This window comes from Alligator sinensis, unplaced genomic scaffold (genome assembly GCF_000455745.1).
Source record: "Alligator sinensis unplaced genomic scaffold, ASM45574v1 scaffold469_1, whole genome shotgun sequence".
NCBI classification, from domain to species: Eukaryota; Metazoa; Chordata; order Crocodylia; family Alligatoridae; genus Alligator; species Alligator sinensis.
In genome coordinates this window covers 3,327,080-3,342,987 of record NW_005841934.1, presented here as the reverse complement: position 1 = coordinate 3,342,987, position 15,908 = coordinate 3,327,080, and the positions used below count along the sequence as shown (strand labels likewise).

Genomic DNA, 15,908 nt, shown 5'->3' with positions numbered 1-15,908 from the left:
ACTCCTGACTGATGCGGACTTGCAAGCGGTCCCTTTTGAATGAGTTTCAGCCCAAGACCTTTCAAGTAGGTGGAGCGGTTCTGGGTGGGAATAACTGCTCAAGTAAACGGTGTGTACCCCCCCGTGGGCTCTCGCTACCCCTCCAAACCCAGCACGGGGCATTTCTAGTGAGGGCAAACCCCACGCTGCTGTATGACGACAGGCTTCTAGAGAGCTCTCCCCCGGTCACAGACTGCAGGGCTACCCCGAGTCACCTGCGCTTTAGAAATTCCTACCTGGAGCGCCTAGACTTGCAGGCGGGTTGGTGTGCCCAGCTAGCTGCTGGCTCGGCGGGATGATGGGCGGGCTGAACACGTTTAGCCAGTCTCTGAAAAACAGGAATCCAAATGTCAGTCATTCGAACAAAGCCCTCTGCTCCCCTCCAGTTTCTCAATTTGTTTCAAACCGTTTCATAAGAAGAGAATGAAGCCAGGGTGTAAAATGGGGGCAAACTATACGCTGCGTGTTTGCTAACATGGACCTTCAGCTTGAGCAGAGCAGGAAGTTAATCGTTAGGGCTCTCTTGGTAGCACTTCCTGCTCTGCTCAAGCTGAAGGCCAGTACCTCCGGCCAGGTCTGCGCTAGGCTGGCAGCACCGTGGTGGCACTCGGGGCTCCAAAGGGGACAATGACACTGCGCTCTTGCCAGGAGAGCCCGTTTTGCAGGTGGCGTCGGGGCTGTACTGCACTCCTGCAAAAGGCAGCAGTGTCCGCACTGGGCTCCAGTGTCAGTCAAGCGCTCCTACGTGGACACGGCACCAGTAACAGAACGACACAGAAGCACCAACATTTCACCATTCAGTCTGGCCCAGCTGGGGAGAAATCCAATGCTGATGAAACAGTTTAATCTCTCATGTTTCAGTAAGAGGCAGCGTCACATTTTGTGTGCTCAGGGCGAAGGATGAGGAATACTAAGCTTTCTGATTTCTGATCTGGTAACTTTGGGTAACGGCAGGAGCTTACTGAAAGCCAGAGGCTGCTTATGAGCTGAACTTTCCTGGGTAAATGCACTACAAGAAGCAGCCTTTCCCACATAGACGTCTACATGCTTCTCTTCAGCCAGCGCTGGAGCTCACAACATTTTCTTTCAAGAAAATAATGCATTTGATAATAACTAAAAATATCTGACCCAAACCCCACAAACGTTTTTGCTTTAAAATGGTTCTTTTGATGTACAGTGTATTTTGCTATAGATTCGTCTGCTAATGGCAGCTATCAAATCAAACCTGATAATAAAATAAGCACAATTAGCATGATATGCACTAGAATTTCATCCCAATACATTAAAAGAAATCTACAAAGGTTTGTCAGGGACTTTCATGCTAATGTGGAATTTTCTGATAACATTTTATTTAGTTTCCCTAATTACAGCAGCCTGAAATAGCCTGGATGGCAACAAAGTTCAGGTTTACGTTAGACTACAAAACAGCCTGCTAGAAAAAGTAAACTTGCACACATGCATTTCAACTCAACTTTCAATGGTGCTGAGCCTCTCCCAGTTACCTGTGGTATTTGTGGGGGCTCAGCACTTTGGGAAACCAGGTCCCCCTGCCCTGCCCATCCTCCCCTTCCTCTGGCCAGATCCTATTCCACCTCTTGGGCATCTAGCCTTCCACCCACGGCCCAAGTCTGCCTCCCCGAGTCCCTGAAAACCCACTGACACAGAACCCGGGTAGAACTCCCTTCTCCTCCTCACTTAATCGTAAGCGGACCGCCCATTAAAAGCAGACGTGCAAACGGTTCTTCAGGACTCTGGCAGGATGAAACAGCATCGCACGTAAGACACGGGGACAACAGAGGTGGAAAAGGACTCGGCCCAGAGAGTCTCTTCCAACAATAAAACTTCAGGGAGGACTCCTTCCCCCCACTTTCCACATCATTTCCAGGACACAGCAAATGAATGTGATGTGATGAGGGGAAGGGAAGGAAGATGGAGAAACCGCTCCACCAAGGACAGTGGTAATGCAAACCATGTCCCCCCCGAATACAAAAGCAATGCAAGCTTCATATCTCAGTGTCCACGAGACTGCCCTGAAGCACGAGGGAAAACTGCACAATAGTTAGACAAGTGGTTTTCAACCTTTTTAGACTCAAAGCATCCCTGGATAGGCTCGAGGCACCCCCCGGGGCTGCCAGCTCTTAGTTTTCACTTGTTTTTGATCGCACAAAAATACCAGAGCAATTATCCTGTTGCAGAGAACTCAGAAGACCACAGCAGGTCCAGGTGCTTTTAACCCGACGGATTCCTACTGCAAATCTCTGGGTTTATCCTGTGAATCACTGCATGGCACCCTTGAAAGGATCTGCCGCCCGCCCTGGTTCAGAATCAGTGGGTTAGATCCTAACCTCGGCAGGGTCCAAACGATCCTTTCGTTGTGTGCCACGTCAGTACTTCACACCGTGAAGTCCCTCGACTGCGCTGCAGCGCAAATCATAGTACCTGCACGCTCGTACATTCAGAGACGTCTTCTCTTAGGTCGGCCCAGGCTGTGCTCAGTGCAAAACCATGGAAAGGGACTGTAACCCAGTGCTTTATGCTTGCCCGATGCTGCGGCTGGCAGGGACCTGGACAGATCCGTGGCACGAAACAGCAGTTCCACGGCCGTTTCAGCACCTGGAAACGAGGACAGCCTGGTCACATCCCTGAGCCACGGGCCAGAAGTAGAAGGTGTGAGAGCAGTCAGCGCGGCTTTCTATCACACCAGGACTTCTCTAATCCTCAAAGCTGGCTGAACTGACTGACTTTTCACTGCTTCATGCTGCCAGGCTGGGCCATGATCCAGGCCAGGGTAAGAGAGCACTGGTGCTTGCTGGGATTTCTGCGAAGGCACGCTGACCTCACGCGCGCACTGGAGGGCTCTTCCCTGACGGGAGCCTGGCAGAGCTGAGTCAGGCGGCGTGGCTGCTACAACAGGCCTTGCGCTTTCCTTCTGTCTGTTGCTGTTCTGCTGCTGGAGCACATGCTATTGCTCCCACATCATCTGCTGCTGGTGTGTACACACAGTCTGGAGGACACGCACCTGCTCTTTTGCAGCCAACATGGAAAACGAGTCTCTGCCTTCCTTGGGAAGCAGAACAGCTGGCGTAGAAATTCGGCAAATCCTTCAGGCATCCAGAGAAAGCTACTTAGCAAACTTCCCATCACTTCGGCATTTGCAGAACGGGATGTTTAAAATGCTCTTGTGTACGCCTTCGCTGCAGGAGGACCAGCACCACAGCTAGGCCGTGCTATCGCTCAGCCCCTGCACACGCGCGTGCTCTGAGCAGAGCCTCTGTCCGCTTGGCTCTGAGCGGCCCTCGTTTCGAAGAGTACCAGTTGGGCAAAGCGAGGTCACGTTTAAAATCGCGTCAGCTGCTGGTATTTAGACTTCTGCTTTGCTGCATCCAGCCAAAGTCCTCGAGTCTTTGTCCTACTGTGGGGCCAGGATTTAATCCTCGTTAGTTTACGCTTAACTTAATTGCAATTCAATATTATGGACTCATTGCTGACCAAATGTTATGGCTAAAGTTAAAGCCTTTTAGTGAAGTGCATGATGAAAACCTGTCCAGCAACAGTGCAGCCACGTGCGGACAGTAAAGTGACCACACCAACCTTTTCCAAAACACAAATCTTAACCTGTGCAGAAACACTGTCTGCCAAGTTTCAACAGAGAGAAAGATTTGCAGTTGACTGATAAACCTCTGAGAAGTGGGTTTATAATGGAAATGCTGACAGATGCTTTCCTCTAGCAGCCAAGACAGGCGTTAGACACACATGAAATTTGCAGCCTCTGGAGGCTCGGCTTTCAAGGAAGCATCTCAAATGGCATATGTGCTTCCTTCGTGAGACAGCATGAGCGAGTTACACTTCTCATAAAACCCTGTTCTGGGATCTTTTAGATGAAAATAGAGCCCCGCATGAAGAGGAGTGGGGGCTGGCCTGCTGAGCAGTGTGGACTGTGGACTGCGTGTCCAATTTACCCTTCCTTCTGCAGTGACTGAAGAAAGACTCTTCTGGGGGTGAACTTTTCCAAGAAGCCAGTTTATCTCCTCAATACAGAAAAACTAATCAAGCCTTGTGATTAATTAGACACACTCTCTGTTTATGCTATCAGGGCCTCAAGCTGTAATCAATACAATCAACATGCAAAGCCCCAGCCACGGCTTTCCTGAGAGCAAAGTGGAATGCTAAGCAGCGCAGCGTTTGACATTGAGGGTGCGGACAGACGCAACGTTTACAGCGCCCCGCATACACGTCTAACCCCGAGAGTCTTGGGGTGCAGGTCAAGCTTCCTGGGCTGTCTCCAGAGCACACCAGGAAAATCCACTACCCTGCAAGCTGGTTCAGCGTTACGTGGGGACAGGCAGCATTTCACACCCAGCGTCTGGGCACTCGTCCAGGTATGCCAGCCTGCGCTGCTCCTCACCTCCCTTTCCCCTCCCAAACGCATGGAGGGCGAGGGGCTGCCCTGGAGCAGCCAGGACTCGGCCGTGCCAACAACAGACCACAGCCGGCATGACTAGGGAAGCAAAGCTTTCGTTCTCAGCTTGCCTTCCCTGCCTCGGACACTGGGTGGCGGCATCCCAGCCTTGTTTGGGGTGGGTGGTGGGAGTGAAAGGGTTGCCGGGTGCTGGGAGCGGAGGCACATGGCCCCTGCTTATGGTTCCTGTGTGGCTGGCTGCTCCAGGGGCTTTTCAGCCCTTGCACTGGAAAGGGGCTTGTCAATTTTAGATTCGTAGAAGTTGGGGCTGGAAGGGACCTCACGAGATCATCAGGTCCAGCCCCACTGCTCTTCGGCAGGAAAGAAAAGCCTGCTGGGGTCGGATGACCCCCAAGGTGCGCGTCCAGTTGTCTTTTGAGGATCTTCAGGGTAGGTGATGTACCACCTCGGGGGGAGTTTGTTCCACACTCTGGACACATGAACCATAAAGAAGTTTTTCCTTATGTCCAGTCTGAAGTGATCTTGTAGCAGTTTATGTCCGTTAGTCCTTGCCTGCCCCTGGGGTGCCCTGGTGAACAGATGTCCTCTTAGGCCCTGATAATACCTCTTATATACTCATAGGCTGCCACCAAGTCCCCACTAAGTCTTCTCTCCTCCAGGCTGAACAATCCCATGTCCTTCAGCCTCTCCTCACACGGCCTGTCTTCCAGACCTCTAATCATACGTGCGACCCTTCGTTGGACTCTTTCAAGCTTCTCCACATCCTTCTTGAAGTGCGGCGCCCACACCCGGGGGCAGTACTCCAGCTGGGGCCTCACCAGCGCTGCGCTCTGGGGTTTGCAGGTTGATTTGTGGTGGGCGCGAGTGGGGGGCTGTGTGGCCCTCTGCTTGAGGTGGCCACAGGGGAGGGTGCTCTGGATCCTCCAAGATCTCTGCAGCTTCTCAACCCAACTTCTTTCTTTTTCTTTTGAGAAAGGGGAGCAGAAACTGCAACTGTGGGCTATGACCTCTTCCTTTTTCTTGGCAACCAGACAGTCTGGGTCTTCCTCCTCCTTGAGTGGGATCCTGGGGAAAATCCAGCACTGGAAGCCTTGATGGTCTGGATGCTCAACCAGCCCCTGGTGCTGTTTTGGGAGTAGTGTCAGCCCTCAAAGGTGACACTTCTCCAGCGAGCCCCTAGGTGTGCACGCGCAGACACTTCTGTCCAGGGACAAAGGCGAACCGGTTCCCAGTCTGTGACATTCTTGCAACGGGGTAGGCGTGACTCGGGATACCTGAAGGAATGACCACCCCCTGCATCACACTGTGGCAAGATCCAAAATGGGTCGTTTTCCTACATATTCAAAGCTAGGTTCACCACTCCCTTTGGCGCTGAAATGCTAAATGAATCTGTAACTTGCTCAGGGTGCAGCACAGTAAGTCTCAACACTTTTACTTATCATCTCAAGTTCTTCTGCCATCATTGTTTGGTTTAAAAAAATCTGTTTTACATGTCTGGGAAGTGACTGATATATACTGAAACTTATTTTTTGCAGCAAATTGTGCCTATCATGAAATGTGTTTAGGAAACCTGGCTGGTACTGTATTAACTAATACTGAAACAAAGCCTTTTCCACTGACAATTCTGACTCAGCCCTATCGACAGCAATAACAAATCCCAGAGCAGTGTGGGCCCATCCTTCAAATCTTTCTTAATTTGCTTGATAAACTGATTTTACAATGGGAGGAAACGAAACCAGAATTAGTCAAAGATTTATAGCCACCTTTGTAACTGAAGACGGTGCATTTGCTCTACTCTTGCTTTTTGGATTGTATTTGATCTTTGAGTATTCGGGCAATCGTATCACTTTGTAAAAATATTGACCTGAACACTTTTATGCGTGTTTTATGCCCGATGGTCTAGGAAGTGTTTTGTTCATTATCTGCTGTTGACTATCCTTCTGTGCCCACAGGCAGTTTGCCAGTCAGGGAGCAGAGGGAGCATCGTCGGTATCACACAACCAGTCACAATGACCAGCGCGTACTTGGAGAGAACACCAGAGTCGTGAACAACGGGGAAACTGAAACGTAAGTGAATAACGATTCTGTTATGATTCATGAACAACAGAAGAGGACGGGTTGACATGTGGTTTACAAACAGAAGGGAAGGGCCGGCCAACTTTGAATCTTTCTGCCACCAAAAACTTAAGTAAGGCCAAAGCAGGGCAGGTTGTGAGCCAAGGCTAGAAAAGCATTCTAGAGGGGGAAAAGGAGCTAGTTTTCTCTCTCGCTTGTCTGTGGCAGTAGAGAACGTGGTCCGTGCCATGATTCTGCTGTATTAAATATATCTGGAACCGAACAGGCCAAAATTCTGCCACCCATCGTTGCAGCGAGTACCTAATACCTTGTTCCATGACTCGTCCCATTAATTTAAAAGGCACTTATTACTGAGAATTAGGGTGGCCGAATGAAGCCTGCAGTGTTTAGTTCAGGTATGGTGGAGAACGAGATTTTTTTTTACTGGCTTGTGCATTCGTTATATCTACAAGAACCTACCAGTGATTAACTCAGTACCGTATACAGTTCAATACAAGGTGACCTAACATTGCTTAAAAACTGTAGAGATTTTGCATGGTCAATGCTTATCGAATCAGCACCGCATGCTCTACTCTCACAAATACTAAGCCCTATGCACACATGCCGTCCTTCTGACTTCAGTCTAACTCTTGCCAAGGATAAGGTTGAGGACACCTAACTGTTGGGATGATTGGGGCTTTACTTTGTAATATATGATGGGCATGCAGCTGGAGAAATCATCTGTTTTATGGCAACTATCCCAACAAAACGAGGCCAGTAGTACTCGTTTGACAGACTATCTAGGAGTCCTGAAGTCCATTAACAACAAAGAATCCAAAAAGATGCTTGTATTATGGACGTAACTTCATCTCAGCTCTGCAAGGGGGGCAGAAAACCCTGAAGGAAAACTTCAGCTCCCAGCAACAGTGACGTCCAGAACAATGCAGCAGCCAGCTACTGCCACATCTTAGGCCATCCATTGCCACAGCTGGAAAAACACTTCCAACAGTTCTGCTCTTGGTGCGTTCCCACAGTCTCTTATATAAATGCCAGAACACCATGAAAAATTCAATAGCGGTTCATAAATAAGGTCCTAATTCACATAACTGTTCAGTTCTACTCAGCTCCAGGTCAGAAAACATTTCTTTGATGGAAAACTTGGTGAATGTGCTGAAGAATAATAAGATACATTACCTACAAGAATACCGAGTAACTTATACACACAAATCAGGAAAAAAGTGATTTTCAAGTGCAAATTTTAATAGAAAGCTTAAATAGAAAAATATTTATCTCTGTATGACTAAGTATTTCATATTGCAATATCAGTTTGTATAGTTTGAATGTTATATTTTAAAGGGAATATCAAAATTATGTTAAGGTCAAACCAGCAATATGTTGATGATTAAAAAATGCAAGGCATGAGCTACATTATATTACTCTCTTAGGGTGTTATTGTAGTTTTAAAATATCATTAAATCAGCACAAACCAACACTTATCATTTCCTGCACATTTTTCACAGTGAGCTGCATTCTGACTATGAGTAATCTGTTAATCTGTTCTTTGCCTCACAATCCGTCAAAGTGACAGATTCATTCCATCCCTAATACATAATATCTTCATTTACTGTAAGCCTTACTGGAACTTTCTTTTTTTTGCTAGCACTGAGACTTAGAAAAATCACAGGCTTATTTACAAAATGCTACAAGCTCTTGCTCCCGTCTTTCCCTGCTCCACACCGCTTCAGCAAGCGCAGCCAACCAACCCTGCCGTACTCCTAACGAGAGCAAAGACACTTTTTTTGAAGCCCAAAGATTTAATTTTTAATTGTTAATAATTAAGGAAGATATCACCACTGGTGTGCACAGACCCCTGACCTGACCCTCCTCCTATTCAAAATCTTTCCTTTGCTTTCTCTGGGTGTCAAATGAGACAGAGTAAAACAGAGACGAATTCCACCCGTTGAGTCAGCGCCTCGGACGCTGTCGACCTGCCGCCCTCCAACAGAACGGCGCGGCGGCGCTGCCGGCACCACGGCGGACCCGGCCCATTAAAGCTAACAGGCTTCCCTCTCAGCACCAGAGGGGAATAGCTATATTCTAGTAGTTTGTTAAAAAGAAAAGTACGTGTCCATTCATCTCTGTCCGCTTGAAAATGGCAGGGCTCAGACCTAACTTTGCAGGTTAATGATTATTTACTAATGAACAGGCCAAATGCTTTGATGGCCAGGTTTCCTCGGGTAAATGCATGCAGCATCCCTCCTACTTCTGTGCGCAGGACACGGCAATCATACTGACACGCTAAACCTCCACTTCATTGTGATGCTGCCGCACTGCCTAGATTGTAAAGGTGATGCTCACTTGTTTGTTGGCAATACAAATTATGCCACTGGAGAAAAACAATGCTTTAGGTTCTCCGTTTAGCTAAAACTCTTGTGCCTCTCCTCTTTGCTCACTTTGATTCATTTGTTTATCCGCTGCATAAACTGAAGCTCAGAATTTGCAAAGAAAACTGTTACTTGGCAAAAGTGCTGCATAACTGCATTTAATCTGAGTCAGCTGGATGATTGTGAAGTGTATCAGTTCTCTCTCATCACCTGCTGACTCAAATGCCCACACTTTTCTGAAATATCAAATAGGTTGTTGGATTTTTTTAATAACTAAAAAGCTGAACATAGGCAAACCACTGCTTGTAGGAATTACATGTCAATGCTCCATCGATTCATAAAACACCTGAAGGTGGCAGCTAACTCGTCCTGGGCAGTTAACATCATCTGCCTTCTCTATGGAGTTGCATTCTCCTGCCCTGTGCTACAGACTGCTTCCCTTTGCTTATGATGACAAGGGGGCCAGGGGATTTTAAAAATCAGTGGGCAGGTATGACCCTGTGGCACAAAAAATAATGTGAATATTATCAAAGCAGCTAAAAGTTGTGCTAACATTACTTTCCTGAGGCTGTGAGAGGAATACTTTAAAATGAACACGTGCTAGACACTGCCTGCTTTTGAGTATGTTCATTATGCTTGTCTGCTTTGGTTTGATATAATAAATCCTATTCCAAGATGCTGTAAACTTATTCAGTGCCACATAGAAAAACCTATGCTTTTTCAATTTAGTTTTCTTTAGCTGGAGCAAGTTTTTCCAATAACAGGCTATCTTGCAAAGGAACTGCGAAGAGCAAAGAACACTTTTATCTTGTGTAGCAGAGCAGATGCATAACTTACACGGGACACAGGGCTGGAAGGGCCCCGCTGGGTCACTGGGGTCCAGGTCCCTGGTATCGCACAGCCGCAGCCTGCCCATCCACCCAGGCAAAGAAACGACTAGGTTCCACCTCAAAGCTAGCAGGGTTTTCATTTTCTCCTGTGTTTTGCTCTTGCTGCTCCTTCTGGAGAGCTGTTCCAGGCTCCTTCCTCTGACTATTAGAAATCCTCTTCCAATTTCCAGCCTAAACTTACTTCTGTCTGCTGCACAAGCTGTACGGAAAAATTAAAAATGATAGGAGAGTGAAACTTGTAGGTGACAAAGGACTGACCGATCCCATTAGGCAGTGGCAATGTGGCATCCCGGCCCTGACCCCGTCACGTTCTCTGGGCGCTCGGCTCTTCCCCCAGCCCAGACTCGCGAGCTCCACAGCCCGGGGAGGAAGCGAGCAAGTGCCTGTCTCCGGGGAATCTCAACATCCCGACTTCCCCTGCAAGCCCCATGGAGGCGGCAGGGGTGACAGCGGTCCTACTTTGGCCAGAGTGCCACAAGGAACCAGAGCCCTGCGGTTTATGCTGCAGCCCTGACCTTTGTCTGCCCGAAGGCAGTGGGAGAAGGAGACGAATGATTTCAGCGGGAATATGCCACGTCTCTACATGTGTGCTGAGTGCTGGCAAGGCAAGGCAAGGCCCAGGAACATCTGGAGGGAGACGAGGCCAACCACGCATGCTCAGGACCTCTTTCTGAAAGGACACAAGACACTTGCAGCGGGACAAGTCCCTGGAAGGCCACCGCCTGCCACCCTGAGGGCTGTGCCCCAGTGCAGGGGCATGGGAGGTTACCACCAGAGGAGTGGAAGGCTGTCCTGTGGGCTCAGGGGCCAGCCACCAAAGGACTGAAAGGGCTGGGTGCCAGGGTCAGCACTGCTCGCCTGCTGTTCCAGCTTCTCTTACTAGAGTAGAAAGGCCTTCGCTAGGACAATGCTGGGGCCACGGTGGACTCCACTATGGTCCTAGCAGGGAAGGCTACCCATCTGAGACCACACAGTCCACACACTTACAATTCACTATCACCTAAATGCTCAACCTGGCATTAAGTCTCAGTCAGGAGCAGAGCTCAGGCTTGTACATTTGTACCTGACTAGGCTGGGCTGACTGGGAAAAGAGAGTGCTCCGTAAAGCTCCTGCTCTCAAAGATCAGAGGAATGGATATTTTCTATGTGGCCCCTGATCTCTGTATGCTTTGGATGACTGTTTTGTCAGTAAGTGAGGACAAGTCAACTATTGACCTGGGGGCTGAATCCGGTGAGACCCTGGCTCTGGCTGCTCGCTGACAGGATTCGGGAGTCTTTGAAGAAGAACCGAGATGCTGCCATCTCCTTCTTGGTGCTCGGAAGAGTCCAGACAATGAATACTACATACTTTATTCATGACTGGAGAGGAATGTATGCGTGCGTGTGTACTGAGGTATACAGATCATGTTGAAACTTTGCATTTAAATTTAAATATTTAATGGTGATAAAGACTGGACGTCTGCATGAAGAAAACCAGTCGATTTACTGCCTAGCGGTTTTGGTTGAAAAGTTATTGGTAGTGTAACAAATGCTACTGATAACATTTCCACGTGCATTACATGCTTGTTTTACTAATACATTGTACAGTATTCCCTCTCCGAGTTGGATGGGAAGCTGCTGACACCTGCTTCTTGGGGTTTTGCATACGACAGCCATGAGGTTTCATGCTGTGCCATGTTTCTGAAAAGTCCTGAAGGCAGACCTCTGGCCTGTGCTTCGGCAAACCGTTGGCCTGATATATATGAAGAAAGGGTGCTGACAGATGTGGAAAACACCCCCCAAAAACAGTGCTTCACTGGAAGAGAAATCACTTCAGTTTGACTCGGCTCGCCCAGTGTCTGCATAGCTCACGCGCTTCAGCAGGGCTTTTTGGCGCTTTTATGTAAGAGCCGATTCAACCAGCTAGCTGAATCAATATGCTGATTCAATCAGCTGTTAGATAGGAGTACCAAAAAGCCCTGCGGAAGTGCATGAGCTACACAGATGCTGGGTAAGGCGGGTCAAACTGATGCAGGTCCCCTTCTGGGTGCGCCAAGCTGAAAGTAAAGCACTGTTGGTTTTTCCCCCACATCTGTACGTAGCCGAAGAGTGCACGAGCTGTAAATAGCACTGTCACAGCTCGCCAGAGACATACCCAGACTTCACCACGTCCCAGAAAGTGCGGGTCTCTCCGTACTCTCAACCTGGCACAGGTCTGGCGCGGTGCTGACAGGGAGCAGCGACAGCATCCTCCACTCTTATGGTGCCACACGACACGAAAGGCTAAGTAACAGAAAGCAGCTGTTCAGAGTGTAGCCGGTTACTGGAACAATACAGCTGTGTTTTACTGTGACATCGCCTCGCAGAGAGACCAAATAGACGCACCACTGCCTCATGGAGCTAAGTAATAACTGAGAGAGGGAAAACTGGTCAAGAGGTTTCAGCAAGGGAGAACGAGTGAAATGTCGGGTACAATGCTGAAGAACTGGGGTTGTGATAGAGGGACGCAGAGAAACTGTTACCCCAACCCCAGGGAGGGCCTGCCCGGGAGAGAGGAGGCAGATACTGCAGGAGCAGGGAAGAGGTCACACCTGCTAAGGGCTTCAATCTGGACGGTGCCACAGCGAAATGCATGAACACTTTCTACATGTTGGGCCCTGGGGTGCCAGCTGCCGGCCCAGTCTTGGCGCAGGGATGGGCAGCCCCGGCGGGGGCTCCGGTTGATGCCTGTCTTGCAGTACGTCCAGCCTGGAATAGCCCTACACTTCCGAAGTGGCACGAGGGATCCTGGGTGCAGCCCATCATCAAGGACAAGGCGTGTGCCAATACGGGCAGGTCAGAGTTCAGCTCTGTAGATGGTTTTGAAACATATTTTTCAATGAATGGGGCACCAGGGATTTCTCTGAGGTAGAGATGTTATTTTGGATGGGCATGGCACGTAAGAGGGGGCAGAAGAAAGGTATTTTAAATAGTCCAGCTGGGGATGCCTAACTCTGATGTACCCAAGTCTTTCCAAAGCAGGGGAGGAAGTGGGCAAAGGAAAGTCCCCGGACTCAGACAATGGAAAGCCACATACTTTTCTCCAGGACTCCCTCGCGTGGTTTGTGCGAGAACTGCTGGACCAACACACTCAAAACTTCTCGGTTTTCAAGAAGGTGCTTTCTGTATAACCGACTTCTCTTGTGTGCGACTTCTTTTCTGTGACAAGTGCAGCAGATCCTTTCTAATTCAGATTAACGACAAGATGACCCACGGCAAATGACTGTGCGTTGTGGCTGAGTAAAATGAGTGAACAAGCAACGTGAAAGAGCAGCGTGCCTTTTGTGATGCATTATCCCTGTTCCCTTCGTGTGACAACTGCAGTGTAGTTTTATAATACTTCATAATGTAATGTTGTCTGTTTTGTAAAAGTAATGAAGCTGTAGGACTTGGCTCTCGTAATGAATCATAAAAATGAATGTGCTGCTTTGTTTGCTGAGTTCATTTGTTAGCTTGCGTTTTTAACCTTGAGGTATTCTGCAACCGAGTCCTTGCTTAGAAGTGGGTGAGAACCATTTTTTGTATGACTTCTACAGGGTGCAGATGTGCTGGAGTACAAATACATGTGATATTGAAAATCCTTTTTTACTGCACTGAATTTCAAGGGAGTTAAATTTTGCTGCATCTCCCAAAGGTGCAATCTGAGAGCATGAGCCTGTGAGGCAGAGGTCTATGTGGCTGTAACTGGCTGGGATGGACAGGAGTGCTTGAACTGCAATTCAGGCATAGCAGCTCTGCACCCTTCCTGTGGAAACGTGGCCCTTGTAGATCCCGGACTGGGTGATAGGGGCAAACGCTGATGTGTTCAGAAATGAGGCACTCAAAAGAGAACTCCATGACAGGAACTTTTAGTAAAAGAAAATGAGAAACTACCATACGCCGGCTTAGGTACATTAAACACAAATGGTGGACAAGAGGAATTGACAGATATACTGACAGATGTGTTAGAGACTATCCTCTCTTATTTCCTCCCTTTCTTTTAGACACTAGAACAGAATATTTATCGACTGACTTCATTCACCTCCAAGTTACTTTACCGTGGAAATGGTTAAACCCAGAATTAACTTTTATACTAAGTTATAAACTCCTGAATGGGGTTGTATGATCAGAACTGCAGGTGATACGTGACAATATGTAATACAGTTTTCGGAAGTGTCAGGTAACTGAAATAAATACATGAATGCTTGCCATAGAAGTGTCTTCTTTTTTAGGATGGCAGACTAGCTTATGAATATTAAATCCATTTCACTAACCAGCCCCGGAGACTTAAGTTTTATGTCTGTTTCCTAGGTCCTCAATTAAAATGAGTTATCTACACACACGCGCACACCAGGAATGAAACCTAGATCTCCAGGTGCTTTAGCCCCTAACCCACACTTCTTCAACAGGTAGCAGAGGTGCCTCCTTGGTTTGAACAGAAGTACAAGTCAGCAAGTGTTTTCTGTTCATAGATTTCATGGACATTTGGGCTGGAAGGGACTCGGAAGATCATCGAGTCCAGCCCCCCGCCCAGGGGCAGGAAGTCAGCAGGGGTCGTAGGATCCCAGCAAGATAAACATCCAAATTTCTCTTGAAGGTGTTCAATGTGGGCGCTTGAACCACCTCCGGTGGCAGGCTGTTCCAGACCTTGGGGGCTCGGACAGGAAAGAAGTTCTTCCTTATGTCCAGCCTGAAACGGTCTTGGAGGAGTATGTAACCGTTTGACCACGTCATCCCTTGGGGCGCTCTGGTGAACAGATGTTCCCCCAGATCCTGTTGGTCACCCCGATAAACTTATAGGGGGCCCCCAGATCGCCCCTGAGCCTGCGCTTTTCCAGGCTGAAGAGTCCCGTGGCTCTCAGCCTCTCATCATAAGGTCTCTGGACACAGTACTCCAGCTGCGGCCTCACTAAGGCCGAGTACAGGGGGAGAATGACATCCCGGGATTTGCTTGAGAAGCATCTATGGATGCAAGACAGTGTTTTGATCGCTTTACTAGCTGCAGTATCACATTGCAGGCTCATGTTCATCTTGTGGTCAATGATGACCCCCAAGTCCCTTTCTTCCGTAGCGCTAGCCAGCGTAGCACTGCTGAGCCTATAAGCATGCTGCAGGTTTTTCCTCCCAAGGTGGAGAACCTGGCATTTTTCAGTGTTGAACACCATCAGGTTCTCGTCCGCCCATTTGCTGAGCCTGTCCAGGTCAGCCTGGATCGCCCTCCTGCCTCAGGTGTGGATGCTTTGCCCCAAAGCTTGGTGTCATCGGCGAACTTGGCCAGTCCGCTTCTGACTCCAATGTCCACATCATTAATGAAGATGTTGAACAATACAGGCCCAAGGAGAGAGCCTGGGGGGACCCCACTGGTCACAGCGCACCGCGACGATTGACTCCTGTCAACCACCACCCTCTGGGTCCGACCACAGGGCCAATTTCCCAGCCAGCGGATCATGGTGGACCTGAGGCTGCAGTTAGCCAGTTTAGCCAAGAGGTGATCATGGGATACCAGATCGAAGGCTTTTTTAAAGTCAAGATATACGACATGAATCTCTTCCCCCTTGTCTAGGTGATAGGTCACCTGGTCATAAAAGGAAATGAGATTGGTCAAGCATGACCTACCTGCTACAAACCCATGCTGGCTATCCCTCAGGCTATTGCCATCGGCCAGTCCGTTAAGAATGGCCTCTTTGATAATCTTTTCTAAGACCTTCCCCAGGATAGAAGTCAGGCCGATGGGCCTGTAATTTGCCGGATCCACTTTCCTCCCTTTCTTGAAGACAGGCACCACAGTGGCCTTCTTCCAATCTTTAAAAGTTCCATTAATTACAATTCCAAAATTCATATATTCCTTTCACCAAAAGACTCCCATGCTGAAGGCTGAAACAAAGCTAAAAACGAATTCTGTTATACAAAGTAGCTTATCCATTTTTGTGATTCATTACTCAAGCCAGTATTAGACAGATATGATAACAAAAATTAGAAAAATCACATGCTGGGATTAAGTAATGATTATGGATTGTAGTTCTGCTATTTTTAGGAAAAGGTACATGACTCCTTCCTAATCTTTTGAAGGTATTAACTTTTTAAAAAATTCTGATTTGCAAATTAATACAACAAAAATTTTTT

General features: G+C 48.2%; 1 protein-coding gene and 1 long non-coding RNA gene across 9 annotated transcripts in view; one reads left to right on the top strand and one right to left on the bottom strand.

The window, feature by feature from the left end:
- The window catches only part of CUNH3orf67 (chromosome unknown C3orf67 homolog), a 120,297-nt gene that overhangs the window by 5,599 nt on the left and 98,790 nt on the right, over window positions 1-15,908 (bottom strand). For 4 of the 8 annotated variants that reach the window (XM_006019626.2, XM_014517986.2, XM_025199005.1 and 1 more), the window contains one exon: window positions 276-367. In XM_006019626.2, the coding sequence (XP_006019688.2) occupies window positions 276-367 (92 nt within the window). Of the gene's footprint in view, window positions 1-275; window positions 368-9,735; window positions 9,988-10,303; window positions 10,459-11,922; window positions 13,043-15,908 lie in introns of all 8 variants that reach the window. The other 4 variants (XR_003093065.1, XR_003093063.1, XR_003093064.1 and 1 more) reach the window with 4 other exon arrangements.
- The window catches only part of LOC112549583, a 231,558-nt gene that overhangs the window by 130,027 nt on the left and 85,623 nt on the right, over window positions 1-15,908 (top strand). Inside the window, exon 3 of the long non-coding RNA XR_003093067.1 lies at window positions 6,412-6,526. This is a non-coding gene — a long non-coding RNA (uncharacterized LOC112549583). The remainder of the gene's footprint in view (window positions 1-6,411; window positions 6,527-15,908) is intronic.